The 13147-nt window shown below is 52.6% G+C and overlaps 1 protein-coding gene across 3 annotated transcripts in view; it reads right to left on the bottom strand.

The window, feature by feature from the left end:
- The window catches only part of PLXNA2 (plexin A2), a 206825-nt gene that overhangs the window by 72220 nt on the left and 121458 nt on the right, over positions 1–13147 (bottom strand). For all 3 annotated transcript variants that reach the window (XM_043568305.1, XM_043568307.1, XM_043568308.1), the window contains exon 5: positions 1415–1515. In XM_043568305.1, coding sequence (XP_043424240.1) covers positions 1415–1515 — 101 coding nt within the window. The remainder of the gene's footprint in view (positions 1–1414; positions 1516–13147) is intronic.

The raw sequence follows: 13147 nt of genomic DNA, 5'->3' as shown, positions 1-13147 counted from the left end.
GCACCGGCACAGAAGCGGGGAGGGCCAGGCAGGGGGCAGGGTGCGGATGGTGTGGCTGCACGCCCACAGCACAGGGAGAGGACAGGTAGTCTAGGACACTTCCACAGAGCGGGGGCAGCTGGCAGGTTCTCCGGAGGAATCAACCCTGCTGGTGGGAGATTCAGCTGGCTGGCCGCTCGGCCTCACGGAGGGGAAACAGTTTTAACCGCCTTTGCCACTCCTGGGGCGTCGGAATCTGTACCACTTGTCTGACCTGAATGGTGACTCCCTCACTGCCTGGGTTCTGGTGAGAGCATCGTGTGAGTGTGTGTGTGCGCGTGTGTGTGTGCGCGTGCGCGCGAAACTTCTGGAGGAGTCTCTTACCTCCAAACCCAAGCAGGGAACCCAGTATTTGTGGGCTCAAATCCAGTCCGGATTTTGCATCTGTGAGGCGCCCGCTTCCCTCCCTCCCTCCGTAGCCCTCGCAACACCTGCTGCAGAGGCTGGAAGCCAAGAGCTATTGTGCAGGACCCTGAACTCTGGCCCCCCGCCTCCGCCTCCACCCCAAACCCGGCACATTTCATGGAGATGCTTTGCTGGCTGGCACGAAGCCACAGAGCTTCCAGCTCCATTGGGGAACAGAATTCCTGGCCAGCTCCCGCCTTTGGGTTGTCACCCTATTCCCTCCCTGGGGGCTCTTGGAATTAGGAAGTTTAAGTGTGATTTTGCATTTCTATGGAGCTGGGATTCTACCGGCAGGGATGCGTCTGAATAGGGGTGTGAGGCAAGTTAGAGTGAGGTGCAGACTTCTCAAAATCTTGAATTAATGAGGCCAGAAGGGTCCTCTCAAAGGTTCAGAGCTCATGATAACTATTTTGATTCGGAGAGCCTATTCTGGGCTTCCGTACTTCCAAAACATTTATTATTTCATTGAATCCTCATGGTTTACCTTCCAGGTAGGCATTATTCCTATTCAGCGCCAGGAAAGTGGAAGCCCAGGGCGGTCAGTGCACCATGCACAGACACACAGCGGCTCGCTGGAGTCCGGGTTCCCCCACCCTAGCGCACTGCTATCTGCACGCTGACGGCAAGAGGCACCTCGTTCAGGGTGCACCGAGGAGGTTCTTGGGGGTTCTCCACCCGCCCTTGTGAGTTTTGCCCGTACCACTACCCTTCCCCGTGTTGACAAGGTGCAGCTTCAGAGAAGCCAGGAGGGCAGAACTCGGACATGAAAGCAAGGCAAAGGCACTAACACTGGGAAGGAAGGACCCCCCCCCCCCGCCTTGGCCTCTCTTCCTGCTCTCCAACCTAGATGAGAATTACTGGAAATTCCCCTCTCCCCGCGCACGCCACTGTCACAGCCTCATCAACCCTCCCAGGAAAGCACCTGGTGGTCTACACCCCGGGCCCTTTTTCAGAACGCTCCCCAACTTACATGTTGTGCAAAGCACACCAGCCGCAGTGAGGGTCCCCCGAGCTCAGACACTCCCCACAGGTCGTGTACTGTTCACAGGATTCCACGGGGACCCTGGTGATCTGCCAGAGGGACGAAAGAGAGCACGGTTAGATCAGGTAGGGATGACACCTACCCACACCTGCACGGTCACTGCCCTGAAAGAGGTGACGCTAGGGGATAAATTGATGGCCGTTCCGTGTTCTCATCTGTGTGCCTGGTGCGGGGTGGGCAGGGGGGGGCATGTGTTTCTGGGGCGGAAGACTCAAGGCTGCTTTTTGCCATCGCCAGAGGCAGCAGCAAATCGTCCTGCGTCCTTCTGCCTGCCACCAAAGTCCTGCCTGCCACCCAAGTCCGTGCGGGAAATGGGCTTGCGGTAAGTGCTGAAAATGGTTAACTCTGCTGAAAGCCTATTGAGTGCCACCAACTTGTCTCTGAAGGGCTTTCAGCTGGGCTTGGGCTGAGACATCCTGCCCGCACAGAAAAATTTATAAAGGGAGAGAAGGAGAAACTTTTCCTATCAAATAATATTCATTGCATGGCAGTCTCTTTACAGCCAACCAAACATACCACCTGGATCCAATTATCCCATTCTCTGATGTCTGCATTCAGTTTTTCTAGTAAATCTCCCATCCTTTGAAAAGTCTGGCTACATGGGAACATCCACGGAGATGAGCTGCCTGCCTGATTCCGCCTTGCTGGGGAGAGTGACAATTTACCGACCAAGCCCCTGTCCCCCCACTCCAAGGGTGTAGCCCCAGCAAACCCCTGCCAGCTTCCCCAACAGGGACTTGAGTCAGGCCTGTTTGGACCGGACACCTCCACCTGTCCAGCGTGTGTGACACTCAGGCCAGGTAAGGGGGCCAGAGGACAGAAGTCTTCCATTTGTCATTCTAGGTACCACCACTGGCTGGGGCAGCAGGGCTGCTGGGCTGCGAAAGCCACTGGCCGGGCTGGGGATGGGTTGTCCTCTGTCGGGGTACAGAGGCTCCCCCCACCCCACCGGATGCGTGACCTCAAGTACAAATGCAAGTCAGTGTCCTATCGCACGGTGCTCTGCCTCTGGCAGAGGGACAGAGGATCTGTGAAGGCACTTTCACAGCATCATCCTGAGAGGCTTGGGATACATCTAACGTGCTTATCTAGCAAATGTTTATCAGATGTCATTACAGGGAGGCTCGGGTGCCGGGTGAGAGAGAAGTGGCAGCCATCAGGGCATAGATCCTGCCCCGCAGAGCTCAAGTCCAGGGGGAGCTTGTCACTGCAAAGATGGAGCTCCTCACATGGGACGGGGGTGAACTTATAGGCGGGGTGCAGGGTACAACCTGTTTGGAGAAGGGGCCACTGGGATAAGCGGGAGTCAGGGTAGTAGTGGGCCCACGCACAGACCCAGAAGGGCAGCACGAGAAGTGATCATCACGAGCAAAAGTAATCGTGGGTAAGTTCAGCATAACTCAAGGGTGTACCCCGGATGGGCCGGGGTGAGATGCAAGGGGGGTGCACTCGGGGGCCAGACGATGAAGGGTCTCGTGCACCAGCCCCCAGGAAGCGTCCGTTCTATGTTGGGTGTCCCTCCTTCCTACGACCTCATAACACCTAAGAGTCACATGACAAGGCTTTCCTAGAAGTGAGTGGCATAATCAGCTCTAAACATTCCTAACCTCCTTTTAGTAACAAAAATATAGAGGGGCGCCTGGGAGGCTCAGGCTATTAGGTGTCCGACTCTTGGTTTTGGCTCAGATCATGATCTTGTGGTTCGTGGGTTCGAGCCCCGCGGCTGCTTGGGATTCTCGGTCCCTCTTTCTCTGCCCCTCCCCCATCACGCTTGTGCGCTCGCTCTCCCTCAAGATAAAGAAATAAACTTAAAAAAAAAAAAAAAAAGAAATGCAGGAAAGATAATCGTAAAGCCTTGCAATTCAGTTGAAAACACTGGTACTGTAAGTGGAGGCTGGTCTGAAATAGCTCCTGTGTACCCGACCTGAGGGTTTGCATCGACTCGATGCCCAGCATGCCCTGACGGGGTGATATAAGAGCTCAAGGGGCTAATTTGTTCATGGGCTGCAGAAATAATGTCAGGATGGAGACAGGCCACCCCACTCTGGGGACTTCCCAGCTCAGGCCTCTGCTCCAAGAGCGCGTTGTTCAACCGGGTAGAGCCTTCCCGGAAGAGTGGTTAGGCTGCGGTCTGATCTAGATGCAGCATCCAAGGTACAGCTTATGGATCTGGGATGTTTATTTAGAGGTGGCCGTGGAGGCGGTTTCCCAACGTTTGGAGGGCGGCGATGTGGCCGCAGGACGACTCATGGGTAAGAAGTTTCAGGAAAGCCCAACCTAGGAAAGTCAAGGCTGTCCAATAACGCAAAGCCCTCACTTCCGGAAGGGACTCCCGTCACTGGGATGCAAGCACTGTAAGCAGAGTCGAGGTGACAGGTGTCTGGAAGGCTGTGAAAGCCACTGCTGCCCTCCCTCTGAGGGAGGCCGCATTTGTCCTTCGATTCTGATGTTTGGGATTTGATTTCCCACGGTTTACCTAACTCCTCCCCGAGACTGTTAGGATTTCTGCCCTGAACGACTTGGTACAGTTAAAAGCGAATATCCAGCCATTGCCACCAGGCACTGGCATCACATTGCCTTAAGAAGCAACCCTTCCCCCCTGACTCACGGCCTGTGATTCCTACAAGGAGCACCTTTCTGGAAGGTACCTGCCAGGCACTCTCCTAGTGTGCCTCTCCTGGGCCTGAGGCTCTCAGCCCTTCAGGATATCTGTGACCCCACTGCCAGGGATGGCTTCCGCCCGCCCCCTCCAGCCCGCCCTCTGAGGCCTGAGCGCAGCAACCCAGAGCCCAGCCTCCCTTTCTCGGGTTTCGGGATCCGCGTGAGTGATGTCTGCATCTGGCTGGAAATTAAAACAACTGTCTGCATTGCATTCGGCCCGTCTGTCAAAACACAGCCCGGCTCTCAGCAGCTGGGAAAGGGGGCCCTGAATGGGAGCAGTGTCCCCAGCAACAAAGCCCACTTTCACGCCAAGTGCCACGGAGATAGTGAGAACCCTGTTCTTCTCCAAACATGAAACCGAGAGCACAACTATTTTTCCTGTTTCCTGGGCCCTCCTGGTGGGAATTTCTCTCTTTTTTTGTAATGCACTGAGTGGAAGAGAGAAGTGAAACAGGAAACTTATGGGGGGGGGCGGTTTAAGACTCGAATGATGCCCTCCTCAAAGATGTAATAGCCATGCGCAAACCAGAAGCCAGAAATGTCACAGGGACCGGGAGGAGACCCTCAACGTGACATGTTTCTGTGGGTTCTCTGTCTTTGCTACGTTCATGTGCTTCTAGATTCATTCATCAACCGATACTCAGGGACCACATCCTACATACAGGCCAGCACCAGGCACTTCCGGGTAATGAAAACAACAGCCGCAGTAAAACACAGCCATCACCTTCAAGTTGCAAACAGACTAGCAATAAAACAAGCAAGCAAACAAACAAACAAACCCCAAGAAAGTGATGTGTGTTCTAAGAGAGGCATTGCAAGAGAGCTGAGGGAATTCAGAGCAAAGAGAAAATACTTTTACGTCTTCTGGGTCCAATGCGATAGCCACTCTCTCTTGCGGCTATAAGCATCTGAAATGTGGCTAGTTCAAACCGAGATGTGCTATCAGGACACAATAAACCCTGCGTTTTGAGGATTTTTGTATGGGAAAAAAAAAAAGGAAAATATCACATTAATAATTTTTTATTGAGACGTTAAAAAAATGAAAAATTTCAAATATCGGGTTAAATAAAGTCGATTATTAATGTCACTTCTTTCCCTCTTACTTTAAAAAATATAGCTACTAGGGGCGCCCGGGTGGGTCAGTCGGTTAGGCGTCCGACTTCGGCTCAGGTCATGATCTTGCAGTTCATGGGTTGGAGCCCCGCGTCGGCCTCTGTGCTGACAGCTCAGAGCCTGGAGCCTGCTTTGGATTCTGGGTCTCCTTCTCTCTCTGGCCCTCCCCCACTCCTGCTCTGTTTCTCTCTCTCTCTAAAAACATAAATAGGGGCGCCTGGGTGGCGCAGTCGGTTAAGCGTCCGATTTCAGCCAGGTCACGATCTCGCGGTCCGGGAGTTCGAGCCCCGCGTCGGGCTCTGGGCTGATGGCTCAGAGCCTGGAGCCTGTTTCCGATTCTGTGTCTCCCTCTCTCTCTCTGCCCCTCCCCCGTTCATGCTCTGTCTCTCTCTGTCCCAAAAATAAATAAACGTTGAAAAAAAAATTTAAAAACATAAATAAACATTAAAAAATTAAAAAAATATATATAGCTGCTAGAAAAGTTAAAATTGTTCACAGAGCTTGCACACGTGGCTTGTGTTTTATTTCTATGGGGCGGTGTTGCTCTAGAAGGGGGTCCCAAGCAGGCTTTGTGACAAACAAGGCACGTGCCCGGGTCCTGAAGGGTGACTAACATAGACGCAGATGAAGAACGTTCCAGGCGGGAAGACCCCTGTGCAAAGGGGAAGCAGAGTTTCTTCAGAAAACCTTGTGTGAGAGCAAGGGAGCGCTGGGTAGAAATCTGGAAGGGCAGGTGTGGGTTCAGCTGGAAAGGAGGGAGAAGACCACAGAACTGGGGACATATGAAGTCTCTGAGCTCTCCAGCCTGCCACCTCTCAGCCAGGAGAACGTCCTCCAGAAAGAGGTGGCCCTGGACCTCTCTCAAGGAGCAATGACTCTCGATGCGGGGTCCTGGACCCAGCAGTGCTGGCATGACCTGTGAGCTTAGGAGACAAGACGATCCAGAACCCGCTGAGTCAGAAACTCTGGGATGGGGCCTGAGAAATGGTTCTGACAAGCTCTCCCACTGGTTCTTCTGTCCTAGAGAGTGCGAGCCACTGATACAGATAACCTCGCTCCTTGGGGGAGGCTTTTGAAACGTCAGGTCCCAGGGCCCCGAAGAAATGGGTTAGAACTCTGCCTTGAGGCTGTGGAAGGGAAGAGGCCCCATTGAGGGGGAGGGGGAGAGGGAGGGGGGGAGAGGGTACTGCTTTGCGTCCAGGGATCAATTGCCCCTAAGAATTTACTCTGAGTCTATAGAAGCCCCAAAGGACCAAGGTTGAATCCCTGATGTCTGGGTGCCTCACCCTGCCTCCCAGGTGACAGGCGCCCTGCTCTGGGACCTGGTGGCTGGGGTGGGTGGGGCAGGATGGGGTGGGGCTGGGAGTTGTTTCTGGAAGCTTTAAGAAGGAGGGACGGCTTTCTCCTGGAGATCGTCCACTGAGTCAGGAGGCGCTTTATCAGGACTGACTCAGAGTTTAATGGGACACTCTGTGATGCTTTAATTAGTGTTTGTTTATTATGATTGCATTTTAATTATGCCTGAGGCTCCCCCGCCCCCTTCGCTGAGTGCTGGGATCCCAGGGTAGCTGGGCTGGGCAGTGAGTGTGGCAAGGAGAAGCCTACAGTCGGGAGAACGCCCTTCCCCTGACCCCTCCACCGCCTTCTCCCAGCGAACCCAGAGCTGCTTCGGACCCATTCCGCCCTCACACTCCGCGTTCTTTTCTGCTTGATCTTATGTCTTGTAATTATACCTCTAATGAATATAACTGTCCTATTAAGTCATTTACTTAAGAAATACTCTTAATTAAAGGTGACTCATACTGCGTTCTTGGCTCCTCTGGCCCTGGGGCCCTGTATCTCTAGTGCCTTCCATGGCCTGATTCAGTGGGGTTGGAGCACTCTGTGGGAAGGGGTCACCGGGGATGTGCAGAGTTTGGGGTGGCTCCCCTCACTCTCCCTCTTTCCAGCACAGTGTGTAGTCCACAAGTTGTGAGGCCCTGTGAGGGACATGATATCAGATTATTACTGGCTGTGGGGACAAGTCACTGAGAAAATGGTGGGAACCAGCCTCATTCTTGAAGATCTTGAAGAACATGGCAGACCTGTGGGGCCTGGACCACCCAAGGTGAGGCCAGGAAGGCCTCTGAGGCCCTGGACAGTGACTTCCTCAGGTGCAAACACATCATCACTCTTCAGTGACAAGTGTTCTCCAATGGCGGACGGAGGAACCAGAGCCCTTTGCCAAGCGAGCTTGGGGACAGAGAAACCATGTTTCTGCCATCCTGTGTGGACACCTGGAAGGAGCTACATGGTTCTGAGAACCCAGATGGGTCTACTGGAGAAGGACCTGAGTCGAAGGAGCACAAGACATAGGATTTTGACAACGGATTGTGCCTGGGTCCCTGTGGTCCTTAAACATTTACCGAGCACTGTGCTGGCAGGTCAGAGCCTGGTGCCTGCTTTGGATTCTGTGTCTCCCTCTCTCTCTGCCCCTCCCCGACTTGTGTTCTCTCACTCTCTCTCTCTCTCAAAAATAAACAAATAACCTTAAAAATTAAAAAAAAAATAAGTGAACTCTGTTGGGCACTGGGGCTCTATAATCTTTGCCTTCCTGGAGCTCTTGGGTTTGTTTGAGGACAAACCAAGGAAACAGATAATCTCAATACAATGGGATAGATGTCACAATAAAGGTATAATCAAGACACAGTCATTGCTCAAAGGCCAGAGAGCAGAGGTCCGCCTCAGGGGCCATGGCGTCCAAGAGGCTTCCAGGATTCTTCTGCAATCGTGCACAAGAGACCCAGACAGCAGGAGGAAGTAAGAAGCTGTTCTCCAGGCTGGGGGAGCCCCTCAGAGAATGAGCATTTAATCCCCTGCCCTCCTGGAATCTGCTGCCCCCTGCCAGATGGTACACCTGTCCCCACACGTGTCCCCAGCCTCCTGACACAAGGAAAGAAACAGAGGCCTTCTCAGTGGCCGGGAGCCAGGTGGCGGGGGTGGGAGGTGACGCGGCCTGGCTGGAGCATGCAGTTGGCCTCATCCACAGCCTCCTGGTCCCCAGGGCCTGGCCAAGCGCACAGCACAGCAGCTGAAGCACAGCTGCCTCCCTGAGCCTCATTCTTTCCTTTGTGCCTTCTCTCGGTGGTCCCACCAGCCGACCCTCTCTCCCCTTCCAGTTAGTAGGGTCTCAGACCCACCTTCTCCTTTCCGGCCAATCAAAGCTGTTTTCCAGCAAAGAGCTGACGCTCTTTTACATCCACAGCTGCAGGCAGGCTGAGGAGAGCCCCGGCCAGGCCTGGGGTGTGGACCCAGATCCCTGGTGCTGTCCCCACAGTACCCGGGGGAGGGTTCCAGCTTTTCAGAGTGCTTTCGCACACTTGATCTCACTTGATCTGCACAACTCCCCAGGGAGGAAGCCAGGTTAGGCATTGTTATGTATTATGATTTCCATTTGATCCACCAGGAACTAGAGGCCCCCGGAGGGGCTGGCTTAGCCCTGGGCTGGGTCTTGCAGTGAGTGGCAAAGTGGCCAGCTGGAGAGTCCGCCATTGCCAGAGTTGGGGGACGTACCGTATGGGACCTTTTCCTAAGCTTTTTTTTTTTTTTTTTTAGATATTTATTTATTTATTTTTGAGAGGGAGGGGGAGAGAGAGAGAGAGAGAGAATGAGTGGGTGAGGGGAAGAGAGAGGAAGAGGGAGACAGAGGATCTGAAGCAGGCACCGCACTCTCAGCAGCCAGCCTGACGTGGGGCTCAAACTCACGAACGGGGAGATCATGACCTGAGCCTAAGTTGGACGCCTAACCGACAGAACCACCTAGGTGCCCCTGTAAGGGATCCTTTTGAGGATGAGGAGGGACGGCAGGTTCTGGGGGCGTTCCAACAGATGACGTTTGAGGTGAGGTCAGAGCAGGGTTCAGGAGGCAGGAAGCAAAGCCGCGGGCAGGTGGGCCTTTGCTTCTCTGTCCCCACAGTTCTTCGTAGCTTGCTGGCACCCCTAGTTGTTCACTGGCGGATGTATGGGTTGGGGGGGGAGTCTCTCTTCACAGGCTTTCCCCAAATCCCAGCAGCCCTGGGGCCACGGGTATAATCAGTCTTGGGAGGCCTGAGTGCTTGGGGCTCTGTCCTTCCCTTCATTCCAGATGGGGCCAGGGTTCAGAGACTTCACAGGGAGATGGACATGGGCAGCCTGTCAGAGAGGCCTAACCCAGTGGCCAGCCCAAGCCACAGTGGACCCTCCAGGGACAAGATGGGCTGCACTGGCTCCTAACAGCCTCCTATCACCCACGGTTCTGTAAGTTTCCACGGAAAAACACAAGTTGTGTCTCCTGTCCTTTACAGGTAAAGAGCTAATTGTCGACTGGATGCCTGAAACCTCATCTTCATCGAAAACTCCCTACTGTGAGTGGGTGGGGGCAGAGGCAGGGGATCCCCTCCTCGGATCTGCTCCCCAAGGATGGAGGGGTGAGGAAGTGATAGGGACTGAGGTCTTCTGCTGATGGCTGGCAGGCTCCTGGCTGGCATCACCCTGCTCTGAGCCGGGAAGTTGGCTGAGCTTGTGGAACAGAATGAAGCAGCAGGAATAATAATAACGATGGCTTTCATTTATCCAGTGCCTAGTGCACGCCAGGGACTTTGGGTAGATTATCTCATTTAATCCTATGCCAGCTTTGCAAGCAAGGTGTTCTTAGGCTCACTTTACTTATTAGAAAACAGTCTCAGGTTAAATAACCTGCCCAAGGTCACGTGCCCTGCAGGTGGCAGAAACAGAACTGGAGTCCAGGTTCGTCTGAGTCCCGGGCTGAGGTAGTAAGGTGGAGACAGGCAGCACGGAAGACGAAGCACCCCCCCCCCCAACTTCCTGAAGTTGCCCCAAGAGCTGGCAGTCAGGGGCCCCTTTCGTTGTCCTAGAAATCAGGTGACAGCCGCAGTGCCTAGCCATGCCCTTGGACACTGCAATTGCAGACAGGCCCCGACTTACAATGGTTCGACTTGAGATTTTTTGACTTTAAGATGGTGTGAAAGCGATACGCGTTCAGCAGAACCCGTATTTGGAATTTGGAATTTGGATCTTTTCCCAGGCTAGCAATATGTGGTACGATGCTCTCTCCTGATGCCCCGCGGTGGCAGCGAGCACAGCGCCCAGCCAGCTACGTGATCCTGAGGGTAAACACCCGACATATTTAGAACCATTCTGTACCCACACAACCGTGCTGGTTTTTTTTTTATTTAAAAAAATTTTTTTTAATCTTTATTTATTTTTGAGAAAGAGAGACAGAGCGCGAGTGGGGGAGGAAGAGAGAGAAAGGGAGACACAGAATCTGAAGCAGGCTCCAGGCTCCGAGCTATGAGCACAAAGCCCGATGCGGGCTGGAGCTCACAAAGCATGAGATCATGACCTGAGCCGAAGTCGGACGCTCAACCGACTGAGCCACCCAGGCGCCCCACAACCGTGCTGTTTTTGACTTTCAGTACAACATTCGATCAATTGCATGAGCTATGCGACACTTTATTGGGAAATAGGCTTTGTGTTCGATGCTTTTGCCCAACTGTAGGCTAACCTAAGTGTTCTGAGCATGTTTAACGTAGGCTAGGCTGAGCTACGACGTTCGCTAGGTTAGGTGTAATTAAATGCATTTCAAGTTAGATGGGTTTATCAGGACGTAACCCCCTCCTAAGACCAGGAAGATGTGTGCATTCACCCACATGACCACTGCATGCCTCATAGCTCATTTTATTCTCCTGTTTGCTAGCAACAGTTCAGATGGTGAATCTGGAACTACCAGATGCAACAAAAGTTCGTCAGAGATTGAACAGAGAAAAGATCGTCAGAGAGTCAAAAGGAAGAGAAGCTGGTGAAGGTTGAGGATCCCTGCTAGATTTTTCTTCAGGCTGGACAGGACCAGCACAGTAATGGACGGGGTTCTGAGGGGCTTGCGCATTTTCCATCCCCAGCCTCCTAGGAATGTCCCGGAGCCCCTCAGCACAGCCCTCCCCACGGAGGTGTCAGGGGCTCTTCAAGCCTCCATTCTCTGACTTTTAAAACGGAGACAACAATACCTGCTCTTCAGGGAGCATAGCACCTCTGAGTTTTCAGCTTTGATCATTCCTACGAATCAACTTGCCAGTAGTTAATGTGAAGCACTCACTATGGTTTGTTCCGAGTGTTAGATCTGGTTCTTTAAAAATCAATAGCCATGTATGAGACCTCCTTGAATCCTTATAAAGTAAACACCAGCCCAGCCTCCTGCCTGTGCTCTGAGCTGTGAACAGTCACGTGATCAATATCATTAAGAAAAAGGAGGCACCACCCCCAGAAAACCAGCTAGAGGTTCCGGAGCCTATGATTGCAACTAAAGCGACATGGAACCTTCTGGCCACGAGCTGACCCTGGGGCTATCTCCTAAGAGCTCCTGACACTCTGGAGACCTCGGGCGGGGTGGAGTTCAAAGAGAAAATCTATTTTTAATGACTTGGGGGAGAAGAGTGGAGTGGCTGAGTAATTCGGAGTAATTAAAGCTATCTATCACTCAGAGTGGAATCCAAAGTTGGTTGAACTTTTCAATGACAGTTTTTCTCTCCTCATTCATAAAACTCAGCAGAGACTTATGCGGGAGACAAAGGGGAAAGGGTGGTGGGAAAAGAAACTTCTGGCCCCTAACAGTGACGACATTTATCCTTTTGAAGAACACTAAACCAACGGCCTCTTGCCTTCTCCCGGATCCCTTTTTTTTTTCTTTTTCCAGGTAGAGGCCATATTTTGTACCGGCTAAGAAGGCGTTCTCTGAAGAAGACAGTCCACAGTTTCAAAGCCAGTGCCTATGCTTATCGGCTGTATGACATTAAGTTGTCAGCTCTCCTTATGCCTCCGTATTCTCCTCTGTAAGATGGTGACAATAATGATATCAACTTCACAAGGTTGTTTGGGGGTTTCTGCAACACCTGTATACAAAGAGCCTTGCACACAGTCGGTGCTAAATAGTGGTAGTTATCATGCTCTGTCTTTATTTGCAGACCCCACTGAAGGTGGCAGTGTTCGCACGGGAAAGCTGCAAAGGGCGGGCACCCAGGCTCCGCACTCCTGTGCTGAGTGACCTTGAGCAAGCCACCTCGCCTCTTCGGGCTGAGACCGCTGGTCTGTCATACGGGGAGAATTATGTCTGCCCTTTGCAGGAAGAGCAGTGCAGCCACTCAAACTATTGTCCTTAGGAATGACAGAATCCCTACCTGAGGCCAAAGTGCACCGAGACTCACGTTCCTCTGCTGAAAGAAGTCAAATCAAGCTTAGTCTCCTAAGGATCAAGGTAAAACACTGGCAAAAAAAAAAAAAAAAGTACAAAGAGGGCAGGAAACTCAATGGGCAAAGTAGATATTCCAGACGCCATACCATATTTTCTCAGGTAGGAGCTCTGGGTCAGAAATACGAGGGGAGTGGACGCAGGGCCTTTCTAGTTCTTATTTTCGGAAGGATCTACAAAGAGGCAGAGATGTAGAGACTATGTTGTCTCCATGACAACCGTGCGTTTATTCCGTTAGGGAAAGCAGGTGGGATAGGAAATACGGGACGAGTGGGTTGGAGAAATGGGGCCTAAGAAATAACTTTAACAGATATCCCCCCTGGGATCCAGATGCCTGGTGTTACCCAGGTCCCACAGAGTTCCCCATGGAGGCAACATCAACTGCTCTACTCCAAGAGGGGAAAGGTGATGAGGGCAAGGGAATGGGGTAACGAGGCAGGGATGCCACGGCATTCACCCATTCCTGTCCATCCATTTCACATTTCCACCTGCCCAGGTGGTTCCACTGAGGCCCCTGGATGCACAGAGCCCAAGAATAAGCTTACCACACGGAACCTGATTTTAACTAAGAGCTGGGCATCTGCCTTGCAGGCCCTGGCCTCTAGGTT

This window comes from Prionailurus bengalensis, chromosome E4, assembly GCF_016509475.1.
Source record: "Prionailurus bengalensis isolate Pbe53 chromosome E4, Fcat_Pben_1.1_paternal_pri, whole genome shotgun sequence".
In the NCBI taxonomy this organism is placed as follows: domain Eukaryota; kingdom Metazoa; phylum Chordata; class Mammalia; order Carnivora; family Felidae; genus Prionailurus; species Prionailurus bengalensis.
Note: the sequence above shows the minus strand (reverse complement) of the source record. Positions and strands in the feature narration are given on the sequence as shown.